This window comes from Phocoena phocoena, chromosome 11 (assembly GCF_963924675.1).
Source record: "Phocoena phocoena chromosome 11, mPhoPho1.1, whole genome shotgun sequence".
NCBI classification, from domain to species: Eukaryota; Metazoa; Chordata; class Mammalia; order Artiodactyla; family Phocoenidae; genus Phocoena; species Phocoena phocoena.
Genome location: NC_089229.1, coordinates 4297045 through 4322599, shown reverse-complemented (window position 1 = coordinate 4322599; position 25555 = coordinate 4297045). Strand labels below are relative to the sequence as shown.

Below are 25555 nucleotides of genomic sequence, written 5' to 3'. Positions count from 1 at the left end.
TTACCTTAAAAACATAAGAATATAATTTAATTACCTTTTATTACAAAATGATACCATGTAACCTTGTTGAAGTATTTCCTATGACTTTAATTAACTCATAAATGTTATAATGTCATCTAATTTTATGAAGGAAAAATAGCCTACTGTAAAGATTAAATTTAGATTCTACAATAGGCTGAAAAATTTAAATCCTCATTAATTTAAATTCTGAGGAAAATCTCCTAAAATATCAGAAAGAGAGGTCATCCTTTAATTTTTTTCTAATTAAAAGGAAAAGCTGAAACAATAGAAACAAATGATTTCCCATATGTCAACTTTTTCACCTGACTGGCTTCTAGTTCAATGTCTCGCCCTTTACGTAAAATTTCTTCCTCAATCTGCTTTTCAAAACTTCTCCATGCACCATCTAAATCAACCAGCTCTGTCTCTAAGGCCTTTATGTCATCTTCCTGTTTAGAACATTGTTTTTCACTGTCCTTTATTGATTTCTTAGCCACATCTAACTTCTTGAGGTGGTGAGAAGTGTTTTCTTTAGCTTTAATGTATTGAGGCCTCTTCTGATTTAAAAGTGCTTCAAGAGATCTAAAAAGAAAAATAAAGTTTGCTTTAAAGGAAATTTAATTTTATAGTATATAAAGGGAAGAAGTTCTTTTGATCAAATCATACATTTAAAAAGAAACGGTAAAAATTGACTTTCAGAGACTATAAGCAGATCAGTGGTTACCAGATGGCAGGGGAGAACCAAATAGGTGAAGCATAGGGGAATTATTTTAATACATTTATTTAGTTACGTATTTACTTATTTTTTGGCTACGTTGGGTCTTCATTGCTGTGCTTGGGCTTTCTCTAGTTGCGCGAGTGGAGGCCACTCTGTTGCAGTGTGCAGGCTTCTTTCTAATCGCGGTGGCTTCTCTTTGTTGTAGAGCATAGGCTCTAGGCACGCAGGCTCCAGCAGCTGTGGCTCGCGGGCTCTAGAGCACAGGCTCAGTAGTTGTGGCTCACAGGCTTAGTTGCTCCGCAGCATGTGGGATCTTCCTGGATCAGGGCTCGAACCTGTGTCCCCTGCGTTGGCAGGGGATTCTTAACCACTGCGCCACCAGGGAAGTCCCAGGGGAATTTTTTAAGAGTGATAAACTACTCTGTATGATACTGTAGTGGTGGACATATGACATCATGCATTTGTGAAAACTTACAGAAATTTACAGCACCAGGAGTGAATCTTAATGTATCAAATTAAAAAAAAATCATTTAGGAGGCCGAGGGATCCTAGACAGAATGTAGAATGTGACAAAAGGATCTAACTGTATTACAAATGTATGAAACAACCTTATTGAAGAGGGTGGGGGGAAATGTGCTAACCGAAGTAACTCTGGAAATGAGTAGAGGCCATAAAACTAAAAGCAAAAGGGATTGTACATAAGCCTTGTACTCTAGTTGATAAAGTTGCTTCCCACAAGGATATGGGTTAATAATTCTTATATTGCCATACACGATTACTGGAATTGAACAATTAAGCAAATGGATGGGAGACTGTGGAACCCAGATTTCTTACTGTTGGAATAGGAGGTTACAGATAAGCAAGAAAAGGTCAACATCAATAACGATATGGGACTTCCCTGGTGGTCCAGTGGTTAAGACTCTGCACTCCCAATGCAGGGGCATGCGTTTGATCCCTGATCGGGGAACTAAGATCCTATATGCCGCGTGGTGCAGCCAAAACAAACAAACAAACAAAAATAATAATGATGTCATGCTGATACTATGATATCTTAGATAGATGATATGTCATATAACATATATGATATATTTTTTTAAGTTTTGGTATAGCCACTTTATTTATTTATTGTCCACATCATGCAGCTTGTGGGATTTTAGTTCCCCGACCAGGGATCGAACGGGGTCCTCAGCAGTGAGAGTGCAGTCGTAACCACTGGACCACCAGGGAATTCCTCATATATGATATTTGACATCCCTGATATAATGTGATGATAATGGCATTTTACCTCTGTGGTCTTCTTCCCCCAAACCCATAAACGCTAATTATGAGAAAACTAACAGACAAATCCTAATTGAGATACTAAAAATATAAGATGTTATAAGTGAGAGAAATTGAGTGTGGGAATATGGGAACTCTCTGTACTATCTTTAGAATTTTTTCTGTATATCTAAAAGTATTTCAAAGTAAAAAAGTTTATTTAAAAGATCAACTTTCAAAGTGTCACTTATATTTTTTCTATCAATCTACATAAAATCCAACTGTTAATAACTATTTTGAAAACTCACTTTAATTCTTTTTCTGTTTGTTGCAGTTGTCTGCTTAACATTCCATGTTCCTTCTTCTTGGCTTTAACTATGTTTTCATGACTAGAAAGAGACTCTTTTGCGACACTAAAATCCTTATTCACACGCTCTAACTCACTGTTTAGAAAAGAAATTTTTTTCTCATTGTGATACAGTTGGAAAAGCTGCAGTTGTATCTTGTTTATTTTCAGTTCTTCAAGGAGACTCTGGTAACGTTCTGCCTATAAAACAATACAATTCAACAACAGTTAAAAGGGAGTATATTTTACATTGACCTTTCATAAACTCAACTAGAGTGCCAACAAATGATCGCTAATGAATTTTTATTTTCATCATTAACAAATGTTATTCTTGCCAAAAGTACCATTATTTGGAGAAGACTTCTGCATATGCTTCTACAATAAACCAGTAAAGGACTTTATTTATTTTCTAAAATTTCTTTCTTTCTTTATTTTTGGCTGAGTTGGGTCTTTGTTGTGGTGCATGGGCTTCTCATCTCGGTGGCTTCTCTTGTTGTGGAGCACAGGCTCTAGGCATGCGGGCTTCAGTAGTTGAGGCTCACGGGCTCTAGAGCTCAGGCTCAGAAGTTGTGGCACATGGGCTTAGTTGCTCCGTGGCATGTGGGATCTTCCCGGACCAGGACACGAACCTGTGTCCCTTGAACTGGCAGGCGGATTCTTAACTGCTGCGCCACCAGGGAAGCCCAGTAAAGGATTTTATATTCATGCACTCAGTGGTATGGTGGTAAGAACCATGAAGGGCCACCCACTAACCGAGTCCTGTCCCATTTTTGTCTTGACCTCAGAGTTTGGCAAGCATGTCTGACATCAGCTTCCTCATTTGTAAACTGAAGGAAGTTATATGACTTTTAAGGTCCCCAGAGACTTTAAATTCAATGATTCCAGGTAAAATTCCTTCTATAGGATGTAATTTTTTCTAGGAATAGAACTAATAGGACTATTTTAAAGTTCTAAATTATATGTGAGATGGAAGAATTTCTTTAGTATTTGTGCTATTAATAAAGAAATAAAGTGCTGCCTTAAGAGGAAAGCTCTTAATCAATGAAATATTCCAAGTACTGGGTAAACGGCCATCTGCCAGGATGTTGTAAAAAATAACTGGGAAGGTGGACTACTGTAACTGTCCTTATAATTTTTAAAGGTCTTCAATTCTACACTGCTGTAAGTCGTTTGAGTATATTATGCATACTATAGTTTGACTTTCACTTAACACCACCCCTTTCTACCGACAAAACCAAGGACATACACATACATACAAAAATGTGAAGAAAACAGAGAAACGTCACTAATAAGGAACACATCCACTTTTCATTTATTTCTTCAAATATTTATTAATTGCCTATTGTGTGCCAAACCCTCTTCTATGTACTGGAAATATAGTAGAAAACAAGATCGAAACAGTCTCTGCTCTTGTAAGTTTATAATCTAGTTATTTTAATGGGGCAGGGAGGGAAGAAGAGGAGTCAGAGATGAAATAAGCAAACAAATAATACACAAGATAATTTCATACAGCAAAATATGCTACAAAATAGGGACTTCCCTGGTGGTCCAGTGGGTAAGACTCCATGCTCCCAATGCAGGGGGCTCAGGTTCGATCTCTGGTCGGGGAACTAGATTCCGCATGCATGCCGCAACTAAGAAGTCCACGTGCCACAGCTTAAAAAAAAAAAAGATCCTGCATGCTGCAACTAAGACTCGGCGCAGCCAAAATAAATAAATAATAAATCTTTAAAAAAAAATGCTACAAAAGAAACAAAATAGAGTAATGCAATAGTACCAGGGAAGGGATGCTAATTTAGATTGGGGGCGTGGACAGCAAATGCCTGCCTGAGTACATGGCTTTTTTATGAAAACTTGAATAAGAGTAACAGCCATGTAAAAATCAGGTGTACAACTATCTAGGGAGAGGAAATAGCAAAAGCTCCAGGATAGAAGGGAGCATGGTGTTTCCAATAAATAATAAAGGTCAGTGTGGTAGGAGAGTAGAGGAAGTTAAAGCTTCAGAGGTGAACAAGGGGCAGATCAGCAGGCTGGAAAGGGAGACTAGATTCTCAGTGCAATAGGAAGCACTGCTCTCGAAGAGGTTTTATGCAAGACAAAGACAGAATCTGATTTGTATTTGAAAAGGCAAACAGTTATCAACAATATACAAGGCACTACATTAGACATTGTGAAGGGCACCAAGAACTACCACAGAGGGACTTTCCTGGTGGCGCAGTGGTTGGGAATCCGCCTGCTAATGCAGGGGACACGGGTTTGAGCCCTGGTCCAGGAAGCCCCCACATGCCAGGAAGCAACTAAGCCCACGAGCCACAACTATTGAAGCCTGTGCACCTTGAGCCCTTGCCCCGCAGCAAGAGAAGCCTGCGCACTGCAATGCAGAGTAGCCCCCGCTTGCCACAACTAGAGAAAGCCTGCACGCAGCAACGAAGACCCAACGCAGCCAAAAAATTAATTAATTAATTAAAAAAAAAAAAAGAAAGAACTACCACAGAATGGCATTCGCAAAGTGTGGCTATGGCCTCCTAGAGTTTTACAGTTTCACTCTTTCACGGAACCCCTGAGGTCAAAACTAGTTTCATAATACTACTCAGATTTTATTTGCCTTTTTCACTGTGTTGACATCTGCACTGATGCTGTAAAAGCCAATGGAGGGTAAAACTGCTAGGTCTTAACACAAATAAGATTTAATACAGAAGCAGATATGAGAATTCATCTGTCTTCTATTAAGCTAGATATTAAGGAGATTATAAAAAGGTAAAACAATACCACTCTTCTAATTATTTGGTTTTAGAAAACTCAGTTATTTTTCATAAAAATATGTTACTTATGTTAATATGAAATGAGTTTATTATTATTTTTACACTAATCATTAAAATATATTTTTTAAATGTCTCAGTTTTAATTTTAAATACAATACATATAAGTAGACACAACCCACATGAACAGAAACTCTTTGGGGTCCTCAATAATTTTTAAAGTATAAGAGGACAAGATCCAAAAGTTTGAGAGCCTCTGCAATGTAAGATATAAATCCCTCAAGTTTAATTTTAGTTGGGAAAATCAGACATCTTTGCAGTGCAGGTTGTCCTGCCTATTTGGGAGAAAAAAACCCGAACAGTGGAAAATACATCAAAAAGTTTATCTTTGAAGAATAATGGGCTTTATTTGTCTTATGTTATTAAAAGAATCTCTTTAGTAACCCCACACCAATACTTACAATTCTAACACAAAGTTTTTGTATCCAACACTTAATTGGTTACATCATGACACCTTACCTCTTCCTTCTCTAATTTTGCATATTTACGCTCTGCAGCTACATTTTTTTTCTTATTAAAATGAAACTGTACATCTTCTTCGGCTTTCTGTAACTTTCTTTTCTTTTCCTCATATTCTCCTATAAGCTCTCCTGAAGTGCTGATTTCCTCAAAAAACTGCGTTCTTTCTTTGGGTTTTTTCAGTGAAATTGACTCCACAGTTCCCTTTTAAAAATAGTTAAGCACACCAACATATAAAATATAATGATATATTTTCAAAATCATGAATAAAATAAAATACTACAAGCTATTTACCTGAAAAACTAGACAGTTCCGTGCTTTGACTATTATGCCTATCTTTTCTAACTCTGTGATATAAGCGGAACGACTCACAGGACTATCATTAAAACAATATTCTGAGCATCCCCCTAAAATAAAAGAATAAAGGCTGTTATAGGACGTATAAATACCAGACATATATCAACAACTACTGAAAGCTTAATAAATTTTTTTTCTTACTGAAATAGCCAGTTATGCAATAATATACATGTTAATAAATGCATTTAATCAGCCAACAAATATTGAGTGTCTACTACATGCCAAGGAGTGCTCTACAGTGGTGAACATAACAGATGTCTGACCTCAAGGAGCTTATATCCTAATAATGGAGACAGACAAAAATGAGATATGTAAGTAAAATGACTATCATGCGAGGAAGTGTTAAGTGCTAAGGAGTAAAGTAGAGGTAGGAAGGGGGTGTGGTAGTCTCTGTGTAGGAGAAAGAGGCATTGCAATTTTCAATAGGGTGGTGGAATGGTCTCAATGTTTGTGTCCCCACTAAATTCATATGATGAAATCCTAACCCCAAAGGTGATGGTGTTAGAAGGTGAGGTCTTTGGGAGGTGATTAGGTCATGACAGAGGAGCCCTCATGAATGGTATTAGTGTGCTTATAAAAAGATCCTACAAGGCTCCCTAGTCCCATCCACATGTGAGGATACAATGAAAAGTCTGCACAGAAGAGAGCCTTCATCCAACCATGCTGGCACCCTAAGCTTGTATTTTTAGTTCCCAGAACTGTGAGAAATAACTTTCTATAGTTTATAAGCTAAGAAGTCTGTGGTATCTTATTATAATAGCCCAAATGGACTAAGACAGATGAGCTGGGAAGAAGAACAAAGCTGGAGGCATCACACTTCCTGATCTGAAGTTACATTACAAAGCCACAGTAATCAAAGCAGTGTGGTATTGTCATAAAAGCATACAGAACAATGGAATAGAATAGAGAGTCCAGAAAGAAATCTAAGCATCTATAGTTAACTGATCTTCAACAAAGGGGCCAAGAACACACAATGGGGAAAAGACAGTCTCTTCAATAAATAGTGTTGGGAAAACTGGATATCCACATGCAGAAGAATAAAATTGGACCCTTATACAAAATGGACACCATACACAAAAATTAACTCAAAATGGATTAAAGACTTAAATGTAATACCTGAAACTATGAAACTACTAAAAGAGAACATAGGGGAAAAGCTTCCTGACATTGCTCTGGGCAACCATTTTTTTGGATATGATACCAAAAGCACAAGCAACAAAAGCAAAAATAGACAGGTGGAATTGTATCAAACTGAAAAGCTTCTACACAGCAAGGGAATCAATCAACAGAGTGCAAAAGGTAACCTACAGAATGGGAGAAAATATTTTGGAACCACATATCTGACAGGGGTTAATATCCAAAATGAATAAGGAATTCAGATAACTCAACAGCAAAAAACCAAATAACCCAATTTAAAAACGGGCAAAGAACCTGAATAGATATTTCTCAAAAGCTGACATACAGATGGCAAACAGGTATGTTAAAGGGTGCTCAACAGTAGGAATCACCAGCAAAATGCAAATCAAAACCAAAATGAGATATCACCTCAGGCCTATTAGAATCAAAAAGACAAAAGACAAGTGTTGGTAGGATGTGAAGAAAAGGAAACCCTTGAATATTGTTGGTGGGAATATAAATTGGTACAGTCACTATGGAAAACAGTATGAAGATTCCTAAAAGAATTAAAAATAGAACTACCTTATGAGCCAGCAATCCCACTTCTGAGCATATATACAAAAAAAATGAAATCTGTACCTTGAAGAGTTATTTGCACTCCTATGTTCATTGCAACATTATTCCCAATAACTAAGATATGGAAACAACCTAAATGTCTTTCAGTGGATGGCTGGATACAGAAAACGTAGGAATATTATTCAGCCTTAAAAAAGAAGGAAATCCTGCCATTTGTGACATCATGGATGAACCTGGAGGACATTATGGTAGTGAAATAAGCCACATACAGAAAGACAAGTATTGAATGATCTCATCTATATGTGGAATCTAAAACAGTTAAACTCAAAGAAGCAGAGAGAAGAATGGTGGTTGCCAGGGGCTTGGGGGAGGGGGAAATGGGGAGATGCGGGTCAAGGGGTACAAAGTTTCACTTATGCAAGATGAGTAAGTTCTGGAGATCTAAGTATAGCAATGTGACTATGGTTAACAATACTGTAGAGTATAGTTCAAATTTGCTAGGAGGGTAGATCTTAAGTGTTCACACACACACAGAAAATAGTAACCGTGTGAGGTGATACATATGTTAATTAGTTTGATTGTGGCGATTATTTCACAATGTATATTAAAACATCAAGTTATACAATTTGAACATATACAATTTTTATTTGTCAATTATACCTCAATAAAGATGGGAAAAAATAAATTTATGATGGTTTATTAAGTAAATAGAGTAAGCTAGGGACTGAGATGGAGACTTTTGATTAAAAAAACTCCAAGAAAGTGAGAAAACTAACCAATGAAAATATCTAGGTGATAAAGTGGTGAAATACTTAAATTATGCACTAAGGTATATGTACATAATAATAAGTATTTCTAAAATTATCTGTGATTGAAGTTGAGGAAAGTTAATAAGAGTATTTATACATTAGAACATTAGAACCATGTTGTAGCGGCAGATTGAAAACAACAAAAAACAAAACCAAGAAATGTCTACTTACAGAGGCTCTGTAAACTCCCAGCATAAATAGAAAAAATATATATACATAACTCTCAATCTTGTTTACTCAGGAAATACAGGGATTCATGAATAAATCATAACAAAATATAAAGTCAAATATTTCACACAATTTGCTTTTTGGTGGTAGGAAAAACTTTCTAAACAAACCAAAAATACGCATTTAGTTAGTTCATCACTAGGAAAACCAGATAAACGTAAACAAAGAACCTCAGGAAGGACTTTTATGACATCACTGTCTTTGAGGTAGACTCCCTCCTTCATTTTAACCGAATAACCAGGGAGAAAAACGCTACTTGACAGTAGGGGAATTTGAATAAATATGTCTGCTTAAAGAAAAGTCTGGTGTAGAATCAAACAGGTTCTATTACTTGCTACCCAAGATAAAAAAATACCTCGGATAGTCCTTGCAAATGTTTTCTCTTCTCCACTTTCTTCCACGTATACAATTTTTACACTTGCAGAAGAAGAAACAGGCTTTCCAATATGTGCTCCATGAATAAGTTCTTGAATAGTTTTCACTCTTAAATTAGCTATTTTTTCTCCCATTACAAAACTAAGTGCATCCATTACATTAGATTTTCCTGGGGAAGGAGAGAAAAAGTTATTTATTCTTAATGATAAAAACCCTTGCCCAGAGCCAAAGAAACCAGGCTACCAAGGGCCAATACACGTATCTAAATAGTACTGTCTTTTCTGTATTCAAAATGCATGTGACGGAACAATTTTATGTAGATAACTGGTTTCTACGCAGCTATGGTAGAGTATTAAGTTATCTAAATGTAAGGATCTATACGTGGATCTAAGCCCCAGCTCTCTCCCGCTATTAAGTATTATACCATGGCAAATCACTTAACTTCTCTGAATTTCAGTTATCCCCACTTTATAAATTTTAAGTGTCACACATTTTAAAAAAATGGCTACCTCCAGGATTTTCCCAAAGGCTAGACTAGGGTTGCTAGAATATTTATGATTGGTATGTGTTGGTAGTGCAGAAAAGTTATATAGCATGTCCAAGCTTGCTATCTGCTTAAAGTCCTGCTTACAAGGTTAGCTGGCATCATGGGATTGGGATTTGGATTCTGTGAGGGTTTCCACCACTTTCTGATAAGAATGCTTCACTGTGCCTAAACTGTTTATATAAACAATATGATTTATGCTGAATACTTGCTTTCTTTGTAGGAGTCTGGAATTTTGGTATGTGCTAGGCAGAGGTGCTTATGTGACCATTTCCCAATAAAAACCCTGGGGGTTGAGTCTTTAATGAGGTTCTTGGGTAAACAACATCTCACATGTGTTGTCACAAATCGTTGCTGGAGGAATTAAGCCTGTCCTGGGTGACTCCACTGGGGGAGGATTCATGGAACCTTGCACCTGGTTTCCTCAGAGTTCCTCATGTGCCTTTTCCCTTTGCTGAGTTTGCTTTGTTTCCTTTTGCTGTTATGAGTAACAGTCCTGGGTACAACTATATGCTGAGTCCTGGGAGTCCTCCTAGTGAATCACTGAAACTGGGGGTAGTCTTGGGGACTCCCAACTCAAATGGCAAACTGTTCTCCAACCATGAGCCGATAGTTTAAGACAATTTCCAAGGTGCAATGTCATTTCAGCTACTACCATCTGTACTTAATTTTCTTTCTTTTTCACATTCGTTCCCTCATATCCACAAGCAATTTAAATTTCTAGTGCCAAAAGCAGGGAAAGTAACATAAACAAGAGAATACTGCCAATCACTGGAAATATGGCTTAGTTTTGGAAGTTCATGATCTTTCTAAAAAGAACTAGCAGTGGTTAAAAATGCTGCAAATGTATTTAACTAAGTCTCAGTTAACTAACAGGTATGAAACATGGCTTTTTTGGGTTAACTGATAATCTGCAGATTGAGAGCTATTGTAAGATGGTTACATATATAGGACCAAACGAACAATTGAATTATTAAGTCTCACAGTAACAGAATTAAACAGAAACTGGTTTTGGTCAATCCTTATTGAAAGTCTACCTAAAATAAACACTTCCCCATCCAAATTCATTCATTACATTAATTCTTTTGTGTGCTAGGTCATAAGGATACAGTAAAAGAACAAGAGAGACACAACTCTGTCTAATGAATGTTATAATCTATTAAGAAAGTCAAACAATAAACAAAAAAGAATTATATATTATAAATATCATGAGGAAACAAACTGAGTGATGAAATAGTAACTGGGAGAGGTAACTTCAGATAGGATGGTCAGGAAACATTTGTTAAGTGCCTAGCTTAACAACCACCTGTTGGCAAAAATGAATGAATCAATGAACCAAGTTAAGTTTTGTAATGGTCAGAGCAGGAACCTCTGCTATAAATAATTCAAAGCCAACATCAGGAAAATAATAATTCTGGAAGAGTTACCTTTTAGACTATCATTACTTGATGAAGATGAACCAAATATTCAAAGACATAAAAATTACAGTATCACTCTCCCATCTCAAAACCTCAATATTTGCCACTCATTTGCCCTCTTAGCAACAGCTGGTAAGTTCCTTTTTTTAAAAAAATTAATTAATTAATTTATTTTTGCTGTGTTGGGTCTTCGTTTCTGTGCCAGAGCTTTCTCTAGTTGTGGCAAGCGGGGACCACTCTTCATCGCGGTGCACGGGCCTCTCACTATCACGGCCTCTCTTGTTGCAGAGCACAGGCTCCAGACGCGCAGGCTCAGTAGTTGTGGCTCACGGGCCTAGTTGCTCCGAGGCATGTGGGATCCTCCCAGACCAGGGCTCAAACCTGTGTCCCCTGCGTTAGCAGGCAGACTCTCAACCACTGCGCCACCAGGGAAGCCCCATAAGTTCCTTTTTTATTTCAGCTCTGCATATCTCTTCCAATCTGCTCCTTCTTTACCATCCTTCTAGTTATTCAAGTACTCCTTACTCCCAAGAGCCTGCTAGCTGGACTCAACCTTCACTCTCTTGCCTCTTCAAATGCATTCATTCATTCTACAAACATTTATAGAACACCTATTAATCAGGCATTCTCCTAAGTACTCAGGCTAAAAAGAAACAGTATGTAGAGTTTTCCCCTAAGGTACTTACAGTGGGGAATATGATCAATTTTTATTGAACCTCATTTTGTGCCAGACACTCCACATCTATTATTTTATTCAGTCTTTGCAATAATCCTATGAGATAGATATTTAATTTGCATTTCATAAGTAAAAAAGCAGAGGCTCAAAGTCAAACAAATCATGTTTTGGGGTTAGGCGTCTGATTCCAAAATCTATACTCTTCCCACTAAAAGGAGGAAATTATAACTTACTATAGTAAGTTCTAAGATAAAATTAACACAAAGAACTATGAAGCATTTAAGAGAAGCACTAACGACTGGAGACTCTGAGTAGACTCTGCAGGAGATAATTCTGGGCTAAGTTTTAAAGAGTAAGTAGAAGTTTGGGGAGGCAGTGCTGAAGGTAAACATAACCACTCCAGGAAAAGATGATAGCTTGATCATTAGTACAAATGGGAAAGCAAGGTACCATTCCAGTGAGAAAAGGGTAAGTAATAATATAGAGGTGGAGCAAAGCTTACAAGGTTGGAAATGATAAGAGAGAAATAAACTTCATGCTGAAGATTATGTGAAGCCATAAAGGATTTTAGGAATAGCAGTGACGTTTCCAGATACATTTTATAAGGATTTCTGAGATAACAACCCACCAGAAAAAATAAAAGGGCAATTCAGAGAAACAGAAATACAAAAGGCCCTTAACCATATGAAAAGACACTTGAGCTCAGTCATAATAAGAGAAATGTAAATTAAAACTGTTTTGACTACCATTTCTCACTTACTAGACTGGCAAAAATCCAAAATTTTGAAAACATATTCTTAAACAGGACCTCTCATTAAATTACTGTTGGGAGTATAAAATGATACAACCACTGTGGGGGGTAGTTTGGCAATAGCTAACTAAATTATAACTTAGCTTTTGAACCAGCAATTCCACTTCTGGAAATCTATCTCCCTGATACATGTGCAAAACTACACAATGGCAAATACACAATTATACAATTATAAGTCATTTCTAACAGAAGTAGATTGGAAACAACTTAAGTGTCCAAAAATTAAAGGACCACTTGAAATAACTATGTAACAGCCACACAATGGAGAATTACACAGCAACAAGAGAACAGAAGAGGAAATGGGAAATGAAAAAAGAAAAGTACATAACAGCATATATAGCAAAAAACCAAATACGAACTTTTACTTAAAGAAAAAGTGTGGGGTTGGGAATAACAATACACACATATTTGCTAGCATTTGCATAAAGAAACACTGAAGAATAATCAAGAAATTAATGGTTATGTATAGAAGGTGAAGAAGAGCGGGACACAGAAACTGAGTTGGACCCCTTCTGTTTGCCCCACCCTGCTTCTGCCTTTATCCACAAGCTCTCATGCCTTTGAGCTTCTAGTTGGATTTGGCCAATGGAGAGCCCTGGCAGGAGGGAAGAAGGGAAAAGAGTGAGGTCAGGGTATTTACTTCCCTATTTTCCTCTGTAAGGTGGCTTCTGACTTGCTGTGCCCTTCAACACCAGGTCACTGGCTTTTTGAAGTTCCTTGTGGGTTCCTTCCTCTCTGAGCCTTGGGGTGGCAGCAGCTCCACTGCTGCTAGCTGTGTGATCCCTCTATTCCTTGGGATCCCTCTACAGCCCTCCCACACCTTTGTAATTAGTCCCTTTGTAAATAAATCTTCCTCAAACTGCCCTAATTTGAGTGTGCCACTTGTTTCCTGTTGGGACCCTGACAGATACAGGGAGCAGGGGTAGAAGCAAGATTCCTGTGTATACTTTTCCATAGAGTTTTGACCTTTAAAGTATGTATACGCATTCCTGATTTAAAAAAAAAACCCTAAATTGAAAAAATCCCATAAATGAAAACAATCACAAACAAGTAAACTTAACTGAATATTAAATTGGTAACATAGGCATACTGAGAAATGATTTATTTCAAGGGACTTCAGATCACAGAATTCTGACTGTACATTCTTAGTAGGATCCATTCTAAGAACCAAAAAGAAGTACAAAGGAATTTCAAATTTCCTTCAGTTGCTTTATCATTTATAATGTTATTGGTAGTTTAAGACAGTTTTCTTTATATTTTAAGTTAAAGCAAATAAGTAATTATATTAGTCATATTAGGAAATAAGATTTTCAGAGTAAGAAAAAATATTTACAATGACAAAAAGCAAGGAACAGTGAAAACACAGTTAAAAGTGAATGGAGGGACTTCCCTGGTGGTGCAGTTGTCACGGGTTCGAGCCCTGCTCCGGGAAGATCCCACATGCCGTGGAGCAACTAAGCCCGTGCGCCACAACTACTGAGCCTGCACTCTAGAGCCCACGAGCCACAACTAGTGAGCCCGCATGCCACAACTACTGAGCCCACGCACCTAGAGCCCGTGCTCCGCAACAAGAGAAGCCACTGCAATGAGAAGCCCGTGCACCGCAACGAAGAGTAGCCCCTGCTCGCCACAACTAGAGAAAGCCCGCGCACAGCAACAAAGACCCAATGCAGCCTAATTAAATTTTTTAAAAAAGTGAATGGAAAAATATCAGCATGAACTCAAATTTTAAAAATTACTGTAACATGAAAAGATGTTCAAAATCATATTAGTAATTAGGAAAAAGCAAATCAAAACTATAATGAAATACCACTTCACATCAACTAGGATGGCTAAAAGAAATCACACAAACAATAGCAAACAACTGCTGGTGAAGATGTGGAGAAATCTGAACCCTTATTCATTGACAATGGAAAGGTAAAGCCAGACACAAAGGGCCACATATTGTATGATTCCATTTATATGAAATGTCCAGAACAGGCAAATCCATAGCGACAGAAAGTAGATTAGTGGTTGCCAGGGACTGGGTAGAGAGGAGATAATGGGGAATGATTACTAATGGGTACAAGGTTTCTGTTTGGGATAATGAAAATATTCTAGAATTAGATAGTGATGATGGTTATACAACTCTATGAATATACTAAACATCACTGAAGTGTACACTTTAAAAGGATACATTTTATGATATGCAAATGACATTTCAATAAAGCTGTTATTATTAAAGAACAAATCTGAAAAAGCACTTTATGCATTTTCTAGCCCCATCCTCTGAAATGACCCAGAACCACTGTTACCCAAATGCACTGAATATTCTAGTTCCCAGATGGCGGTCTTTAATACCTTACCTTCTAAAAAAAACCAGAAATCATTGGAGAAGTGGCTAATTCCAAGTCTGAGGCAGAGAAAATTGAAGATGAGCCTGAAAACTGGGACATCTTACGTTAGAAAGCAAGGAAGCTTTCAAATATTAATGAGGTCATGACCAAAGGACACAGGAGGCAGCTTGAAGGAGCTCCCACTGATTAAAGTTATGAAAATCTGAGCATCAAAAAGAATGATTTTGGTGGATTAAAAACACAGTGTACCGGGCTTCCCTAGTGGCACAGTGGTTAAGAACCTGCCTGCCAATGCAAAGGACACGGGTACGAGCCCTGGCTCGGGAAGATCCCACATGCCGCGGAGCAACTAAGCCCGTGCGCCACAACTAATGAGCCTGAGGTCTAGAGCCCGCAAGCCACAACTACTGAGCCCACATGCCAACATGCCTGTGTGCCTAGAGCCCGTGCTCCACAACAAGAGAAGCCACGACAATGAGAAGCCTGCACACCGCAACAAAGAGTAGCCCCCACTCACCACAACTAGAGAAAGCCTGCGCACAGCAATGACGACCCAACACAGCTAAAAATAAATAAATTTATAAAAAAACAAAACAAAACACACTGCACCAATGAAAATCCAGGTGTCCTTTTTTTTTTTCTTTTTTAACAGTATCCACCTTGTGAGCTGCTCAGTTTTCTCTGCTTCTCCTTGCTCAAGAGTAGGACAGAAGCGAATACATCTGTGAAGCAAAACGAGTGTCTTCAGCTGAGCAGGCAGCAAGAAAGGGAGGATCACATGGGAAGTTCTTCAATGCCTGATTAAGCCGTGCCAAGTTCAGAAAAAGTTTGCTGACCCCTGCTCTAGACTCAGAAATGGAATGTTGCATAGATGACCAGAGAGAAAAATAACAGGATTTAAAAGAAAGGTGAAGACAGCAGAAGCAAGAACAACTACAATCCTGCAGCCTGTGGAACAAAAACCACATTCACGGAAAGATAGACAAGATGAAAAGGCAGAGGGCTATGTACCAGATGAAGGAACAAGATAAAACCCCAGAAAAACAACTAAATTAAGTGGAGATAGGCAACCTTCCAGAAAAAGAATTCAGAATAATGATAGTGAAGATGATCCAGGACCTCGGAAAAACAATGGAGGCAAAGATCAAGAAGATGCAAGAAATGTTTAACAAAGACCTAGAAGAATTAAAGAACAAACAAACAGAGATGAACAATACAATAAGTGAAATGAAAACTACACTAGAAGGAATCAATAGCAGAATAACTGAGGCAGAAGAACAGATAGGTGACCTGGAAGTCAGAATGGTGGAATTCACTGCTGCGGAACAGAATAAAGAAAAAAGAATGACAAGAAATGAAGACAGCCTAAGAGACCTCTGGGCCAACATTAAACGCAACAACATTCGCATTATAGGGTCCCAGAAGGAGAAGAGAGAGAGAAAGGACCTGAGAAAATATTTGAAGAGATTATAGTTGAAAACTTCCCTAACATGGGAAAGGAAATAGCCACCCAAGTCCAGGAAGCACAGAGAGTCCCATACAGGATAAACCCAAGGAGAAACATGCCAAGACACATAGTAATCAAATTGGCAAAAATTATGGCAAAAATTAAAGACAAAGAAAAATTATTGAAAGCAGCAAGGGAAATACGACAAATAACATACAAGGGAACTCCCATAAGGTTAACAGCTGATTTCTCAGCAGAAACTCTACAAGCCAGAAGGAAGAAGCATGATATACTTAAAGTGATGACAGGGAAGAACCTACAACCAAGATTACTCTACCCGGCAAGGATCTCATTCAGATTCAATGGAGAAATCAAAAGCTTTACAGACAAGCAAAAGCTAAGAGAATTCAGCACCACCAAACCAGCTCTACAACAAATGCTAAAGGAACTTCTCTAAGTGGGAAACACAAGAGAAGAAAAGGACCTACAGAAACAAACCCAAAACAATTAAGAAAATGGTCTTAGGAACATACGTATCAATAATTACCTTAAACATGAATGGATTAAATGCTCCAACCAAAAGACACAGGCTTGCTGAATGGATAAAAAAACAAGACAGCATATATATGCTGTCTACAACAGACCCACTTCAGACCTAGGGACACATACAGACTGAAAGTGAGGGGATGGAAAAAGATATTCCATGCAAATGGAAATCAAAAGAAAGCTGGAGTAGCAATACTCATATCAGATAAAATAGACTTTAAAGAATGTTACAAGAGACAAGGAAGGACACTACATAATGATCAAGGGATCAATCCAAGAAGAAGATATAACAATTATAAATATATATGCACCCAACATAGGAGCACCTCAATACATAAGGCAACTGCTAACAGCTATAAAAGAGGAAATCGACAGCAACACAATAATAGTGGGGGACTTTAAAACCTCACTTATACCAATGGACAGATCATCCAAAATGAAAATAAATAAGGCAACAGAAGCTTTAAATGACACAATAGACCAGATAGATTTAATTGATATTTATAGGACATTCCATCCAAAAACAGCAGATTACACTTTCTTCTCAAGTGCGCACAGAACATTCTCCAGGACATATCACATCTTGGGTCACAATTCAAGCCTCAGTAAATTTAAGAAAATTGAAATCATATCAAGCATCTTTTCTGACCACAACACTATGAGATTAGAAATGAATTACAGGGAAAAAAAACGTAAAAAACACAAACACATGGAGGCTAAACAATACGTTACTAAATAACCAAGAGATCACTGAAGAAATCAAAGAGGAAATCAAAAAATACCTAGAGACAAACGACAATGAAAACACGATGATCCAAAACCTACAGGATGCAGCAAAAGCAGTTCTAAGAGGGAAGTTTATAGCTATACAAGCCTACCTCAAGAAACAAGAAAAATCTCAAATAAACAATCTACCCTTACACCTAAAGGAACCAGAGAAAGAAGAACAAACAAAACCCAAAGTTAGCAGAAGGAAAGAAATCATAAAGATCAGAGCAGAAATAAATGAATAGAAACAAAGAAAACAATAGCAAAGATCAATAAAACTAAAAGCTGGTTCTTTGAGAAGATAAACAAAATTGATAAACCATTAGCCAGACTCATCAAGAAAAAGAGGGAGAGGACTCAAATCAATAAAATTAGAAATGAAAAAGGAGAAGTTACAACAGACACCGCAGAAATACAAAGCATCCTAAGAGACTACTACAAGCAACTCTATGCCAATAAAATGGACAACCTAGAAGAAATGGACAAATTCTTAGAAAGGTATAACCTTCCAAGACTGAACCGGGAAGAAATAGAAAATATGAACAGACCAATCACAAGTAATGAAATTGAAACTGTGATTAAAAATCTTCCAACAAACAAAAGTCCAGGACCAGATGGCTTCACAGGTGAATTCTATCAAACATTTAGAGAAGAGCTAACACCCATCCTTCTCAAACTCTTCCAAAAAATTGCAGAGGAACACTCCCAAACTCATTCTATGAGGCCACCATCACCCTGATACCAAAACCAGACAAAGATATGACAAAAAAAGAAAATTACAGACCAATATCACTGATGAACATAGATGCAAAAATCCTCAACAAAATACTAGCAAACAGAATCCAACAACACATTAAAAGGATCATACACCATGATCAAGTGGGATTTATCCCAGGGATGCAAGGATTCTTCAATATACGCAAATCAATCAATGTGATACACCATATTCACAAACTGAAGAATAAAAACCATATGATCATCTCAATAGATGCAGAAAAAGCTTTTGACAAAATTCAACACCCATTTATGATAAAAACTCTCCAGAAAGTGGGCAGAGAGGGAACCTACCTCAACATAATAAAGGCCATATACCACAAACCCATAGCAAACATCATTCTCAATGGTGAAAAACTGAAAGCATTTCCTCTAAGATCAGGAACAAGACAAGGATGTCCACTCTCACCACTATTATTCAATATAGTTTTGGAAATCCTAGCCACGGCAATCAGAGAAGAAAAAGAAATAAAAGGAATACAAATTGGAAAAGAAGAAGTAAAACTGTCACTGTTTGCAGATGACATGATACTATACATAGAGTATCCTAAAGATGCCACCAGAGAACTATTAGAGCTAATCAATGAATTTGGTAAAGCTGCAGGATACAAAATTAATGCACAGAAATCTCTTGCATTCCTATACATGAATGATTAAAAATCTGAAAGAGAAATTAAGGAAACACTCCCATTTACCACTGTAACAAAAAGAATAAAATGCCTAGGAATAAACCTACCTAGGGAGACAAAAGACTTGTATGCAGAAAACTATAAGACACCAATGAAAGAAATTAAAGATGATACCAACAGATTGAGAGATATATACCATGGTCTTGGATTGGAAGAATCAATATTGTGAAAATGACTATACTACCCAAAACAATCTACAGATTCAATGCAATCCCTATCAAATTACCAATGGCATTTTTTATGGAACTAGAACAAAAAAATTCTTAAAATTTGTATGGAGACACAAAAGACCCCAAATAGCCAAAGCAGTCTTGAGGGAAAAAAACGGAGCTGGAGGAATCAGACTCCCTGACTTCAAACTATACTATACAAAGCTATAGTAATCAAGACAATATGGTACTGGCACAAAAACAGAAACATAGATCAATGGAACAAGATAGAAAGCCCAGAGATAAACCCATGCACCTATGGTCAACTAATCTATGACAAAGGAGGCAAGGATATACAATGGAGAAAAGACGGTCCCTTCAATAAGAGGTGCTGGGAAAACTGGACAGCTACATGTAAAAGAATGAAATTAGAACACTCCCTAACACCATACACAAAAATAAACTCAAAAGGGATTAGAGACCTAAATATAAGACTGGACACTATAGAACTCTTCAAGGAAAACATAGGAAGAACACTCTTTGACATAAATCACAGCAAGATCTTTTTTGATCCACCTCCTAGAGTAGTGGAAATAAAAACAAAAATAAATAAATGGGACCTAATGAAACTTCAAAGCTTTTGCACAGCAAAGGAAACCATAAACAAGACAAAAAACCCTCAGAATGGGAGAAAATGTTTGCAAACGAATCAACGGACAAAGGATTAATCTCCAAAATATATAAACAGCCCATGCAGCTCCATATTAAAAAACCAAACAACCCAATCCAAAAATGGGCAGAAGACCTAAATAGACATTTCTCCAATGAAGACATACAGATGGCCAAGAAGCACATGAAAATCTGCTCAACATCACTAATTATTAGAGAAATGCAAATCAAAACTACAATGAGGTATCACCTCACACCAGTCAGAATGGGCTTCATCAGAAAATGTACAAACAACATATGCTGGAGAGGGTGTGGACAAAAGGGAACCCTCTTGCACTGTTGGTGGGAATGTAAATTGATACAGCCACTATGGAGAACAGTACGGAGGTCCCTTAAAAAACTAAAAATACAATTACCATATGATCCAGCAATCCCACCACTGGGCATATACCCAGAGAAAACCATAATTCAAAAAGACACATGCACCCCAATGTTCACTGCAGCACTGTTTACAATAGCCAGGTCATGGAAGCAACCTAAATGCCCATCGACAGACGAATGGATAAAGAAGCTGTGGTACATATATACAATGGAATATTACTCACCCATAGAAAGGAACGAAATTGGGTCACTTGTTGAGACGTGGATGGATCTAGAGACTGTCATAAAGTGAAGTAAGTCAGAAAGAGAAAAACAAATATCGTATATTAACGCATATATGTGGAACCTAGAAAAATGGTACACATGAACCGGTTTGCAGGGCAGAAATTGAGACACAGATGTAGAGAACAAACGTATGGACACCAAGGGGGTAAAGCGGCAGGGGTGGGGTGTGGTGGTGGTGTGATGAACTGGGCGATTGGGATTGACATGTATACACTGATGTGTATAAAACTGATGACTAATAAGAACCTGCTGTATAAAAAAGTAAATAAAATAAAATTCAAAAAAAAAAAAATCAAATAAAAGGTGAAAACAAAATCCATGTGTCCATAATGATACCAACAACAAAAAAAGAAAAACTCACTTTCACTATTTGCCCTATTAAAACTCTTTTCTGGGCTTCCCTGGTGGCGCAGTGGTTGAGTCCACCTGCCGATGCAGGGGACACGGGTTCGTGCCCCGGTCTGGGAAGATCCCACATGCCGCAGAGCAGCTGGGCCCGTGAGCCGTGGCCGCTGAGCCTGTGCGTCTGGAGCCTGTGCCCCGCAACAGGAGAGGCCACAACAGTGAGAGGCCCGCATACCGCAAAAAAACCCCAAAACTCTTTTCTTTGAAAATACCAACTAAAAGGGGCACACATTTATTCTGATTTTACAGTGCAAACTGCATTTTACGTTAATCAAATAACCCCAATTAATGAAGTAAAACTTTTTTTTTAAATATGGGAATATCATCCAATGAATGTAGAAAGCATGACAGGATTAGAAAAACCTGGTTTTGCAAACCTGAATGAAATACTGGCTCAGGCAAGATTATTAATTGGCATTAAAACCATTTGGGTAAATGGTTGATAGAGAATATTTGTATAATGCCAAAGTAACACTAGAACACTAGGCTAGAAAGGTTACAGCTAACTGTATAATGGAGAGATCACTGTCACCACCCTAATCCAGGGGTCAATCTTAGCATCACCAGATATTATGTGATATAAGGTAATGTGAAGTACACAATAGCACCTAAAATGAAGTCTAGCCAAAAATCTTTAATTTTGAACCATCAACTTTTTAGACATCTTCCAGTTCAAAAAAATAGAGGGGATAGAGGAACAAACTAAACTACATCATAAGGAAGCAACCAGACACATCTAAACATTCTATGGAAAAACGTTTTCAACCTTTTCAATGAATCTGTTATAAATTAAAAAAAGAACTATGCTAAATTAAGAGAGATCTAAGGGATATAACAATCAGATGCAATATGTGATTCTGGGATGGAAAATGGTTTGGTCAAAGAACACTATGGAGTAAACTGAGGAAATGTGAATTTGAGCTGGGCATCAGATGAAATGCACTAAGAAAGAAAGGTGAGGATAATTGTCTGAAAAGAGTGAGTTATACAACAGTATGTATTGTATAATCTCATTTTCATTAAAAAAAAAAGTTTGCAAGGAAAAAGATCTACATGGACATGTCCTAAGGTATTACAATAGTACTGTCTGGATTGTGGGAATACATTTTTACTTTTTTACTCGTTTATTTTCTAATTTTTTTACAATTCATATATAGTGCTTTTGTAATAATAAAATATTATTTTTAAGAATTCAGCTGCCATTCTGGATTACCTAAAATGGTTTTTTAAAATAACATTTTTATCCTGATTAGAACAGTAAACCATTCAATGTAGGGTTTTGGAAAACAGAAAAGTATTTTAAAAATCACCTGAAAAATCACACCATCTGGAAAAAACTATTGATGGAAATGGATATTGAATTTTGTCAAATGCCTTTTCCTCAAAAAAATAAAATGAATCTTCTTTCTTGAAGGAACAAATGAAGATTACTGTGGCAGCAGTGCGCCACATGGATTAAAGCAGGGTAAGACCAGAGGTTGGGAACTTAGCTAAAAGGTGACTGCATTAATCCAAGGAAGAAATGATGAGTGTGAGATAATGTGTTAGCAGCGGCAACAGAGGGAAGAGGACAAGGTTATTAAGGAGGCAGGACTGGAATGATGGGTAATATATTGGCTGTGACAGGGAGAACTTATCAAGGATGATGGAGAATTTATTAAGGTAGCAGCCATATGAAACCCTGTGAGAAAGGCATTCTAAGTCCAAGGAACAGAAAAAGAAAATGCTAAAACCCAGAAACAGCAATGAGCTTGGTCTGTGTAAGGAAAGCTAAAAAAGCAATTCTGACCAGAGAACAGTAAATGTGGAGGAAGAGAATATTTGAGAAGAGAAACATACAGGGGTCAGATTATAAAGGGCTTTGTGGATCATGCTAAGAAATATGGATTTTACTCCAAGTGCAGTGAGAACGCACTGCACAGAGACAAAAAAGGAAGCAGAAGAACCTGTTAGGAGATTATAGCGATAGTCCAAATGAGAGCTCTAGCAGCTTCAACTGTAATAGTGAAGAGTGGCAAGAAACAATTGGATTCAGGATGCATTTCAGAGGTAGAGTCATTAAGATTTATAGGCGACTGGATGAGGAAAGTGGGGTGTAGAAGGTAAAAGGAGGAATCAAGAATTACTCTGGCTTTCTGTCTGAATAAATGAGTAAATTGTGCCCTTTACTGAGCTGGTAAAGACCTAAGAAGGAACAGGTTTGTTGTTTGGTAGTGGTGGGGGAGAGGAAATTAACTACTCTTCCTGATTATATTGTTTTAGATGGCTACTAGAAATAGGAAACTAAATGCTAAATATTATAGGCTGGAAATATAATTTGGAAAGTCAGTAGCTTAAGGATGGGACTGGATAAGACCACCTGGGGAAAGGAGGGAGAGATGAAATATGGTCTACCTTGCTTCCTTGACAGCAAGGCCTTCCCATGACCAACCTCTTTTAAAACACCCCCAGCATTTACTATTCCCCTCCCTTGTTTCTCTTTAAAACTTAACACTTTAGGGGTTTCTGTGATGGCGCAGTGTTTAATTAAGAATCCGCCTGCCAACGCAGGGGACACGGGTTTGAGCCCTGGGCCGGGAAGATCCCACATGCCGCGGAGCAACTAAGCCCATGCGCCACAGCTACTGAGTCTGTGCTCTAGAGCCCGGGAGCCACAACTACTGAGCCCACGGGCTGCAACTACTGAATCCCGTGCGCCTAGAGCCCATGCTTCGCAACAAGAGAAGCCACCGCAGTGAGAAGCCTGAGCACTGCAACGAAGAGCAGCCCCCGCTCGCCGCAACTAGAGAAAAGCCCGCACACAGCAACGAAGACCCAACGCAGCCAAAAATAAATAAATTTATAAAATATAAACAAAAAAATCCCCCCAAAATCCCTTAACACTTTAATATTCTATATACTTTTCATATTTAGTTTGTCTGTTTCTCTGCACTTGAATGTCAGTTCTATACAGGCAGGAATTTTTATATCATGTTCACTGATGAATCCCCAACAACAGTGCATGACACACAGTAGGCAATTACTTTTAAATGAATGAAATACTGCTGAAATGTCAAACAGAATGAGGACAGGGAACTAACCGCTGACTTTTATAAGACATAGCTCAACAGTGACCTAGAAAAGTGTCATTTCAGTAGACTTTGAGGCTGAGAACTGAATCAAGGCGGCTGAGAAGAGAATGGAACTACAGACGATGGTTTCAGAGTTTTGCTGCACTGATAAAAGAAAAAATGGGGCAATAGCCTAAGGAGACAGTGAGGTTCAAGCGATTTCCCCCGAAGCATTTCATCATAAAATTTTCAAACATACAAGAAAGTTGAAAGAATTTCATAGTAAAAATCCATATATTTACCACTAAATTCCATAATTGACATTGTACTATACTTGCTTTTCACACATCAACTGATCCTCGATGTCCTGAGAGTGTTCATAAGGCATGTGTGTATTTATGCCAATGAAAATTATCCAATAAGGGAGAAAGATACAATTCAAGAGAGAAAGATAATAATTACAAAAGCAAAGAACTGAGGAGGGGACAGGATCCAAAGCACAAGTGGAGAGGACGGCCTTAGATATAGACTCAGGCACCCTTGTGGTAGTTCACTGATAAAAATCCTTCAAAGTCTAACTTTTTTCCAGAAAGTTAAATATAAACTCTTCACTCTGGCAAGGACTTATCCAACAGAATTCCATTATATCCCACAACTTCCCTAAATATGCACTATATTCTGGCCAATTTGGACTATTACCTGCCCCACAAATAGACTTTCACAAACCCCTGGAAAAATACTCTTTATGCTTTGAGCCCAGGTCAAATGCCAACTCCTCTAGAAAACCCTTCCTAATCTTCACCTCTTCGTGTTCAAAACTCCCCAAATCAGATGTTGTATTTTTCTTGTTTAGTTTCATAAGCAGTGTTATCTGGCTTTCTATTTCAATTAGTGTGTCATTTTCTTACACTCCCTATACCTTCAGAGCAGGAGCTGTCTTAATCTACACACCTTCTTTTGCTCCTAACATTATATATAGGCAACAACCATTTATTTCCTGCATCTGAGTGGAAAACACGAATGTTAAAATTTAAAATGAAAAATTTCTGCTACCCATAGAAAGCCCCAAATTAAGATTTTATTGACAACAAATAAGGGACTTCCCTGGTGGTCCAGTGGTTAAGACTCCATGCTTCCAATGCAGGGGGTGCGGGTTCGATCCCTGGTTGGGAAACTGAGATCCCACGTGCCATGTGGCATGGCCAAAAAATTGAAAAAGTAAAAAAATTAAAAAATAAATAGATAAAAACAAACAAATGAGAACATGTCAAGTTTTGGCAGGTGGTGACAATAGAAAATTATTACAAAAAGTATGACTAACTAAATTAAAGTATAACAGGAAATGAGCATGATGGGAAATTATCAATTGGTTTAACAAATTCTATCTGAATGTGCCAGTAATTCTGTAAGATTTAAAAAAATGATGATCTACCAACAAGTGCTCAAATGAACACACAAATAGAATATCATCCATTACATCGGTCATGGCTAAGTACTATACTGAGTTTGGGCCTTCATACGGCAAAAAGAATGTTAACACTTTAGGC

At 37.6% G+C, this 25555-nt stretch overlaps 1 protein-coding gene across 1 annotated transcript in view; it reads right to left on the bottom strand.

Moving 5' to 3' along the window:
* SMC1B (structural maintenance of chromosomes 1B) overlaps positions 1 to 25555 on the bottom strand; it is an 85924-nt gene that overhangs the window by 58523 nt on the left and 1846 nt on the right. The window contains exons 2-6 of the mRNA XM_065887293.1: positions 9041 to 9229; positions 5894 to 6006; positions 5600 to 5803; positions 2284 to 2522; positions 324 to 582 (exon numbers count right to left, since the gene is read on the bottom strand). Of these exons, the coding sequence (XP_065743365.1) occupies positions 324 to 582; positions 2284 to 2522; positions 5600 to 5803; positions 5894 to 6006; positions 9041 to 9229 (1004 nt within the window). The remainder of the gene's footprint in view (positions 1 to 323; positions 583 to 2283; positions 2523 to 5599; positions 5804 to 5893; positions 6007 to 9040; positions 9230 to 25555) is intronic.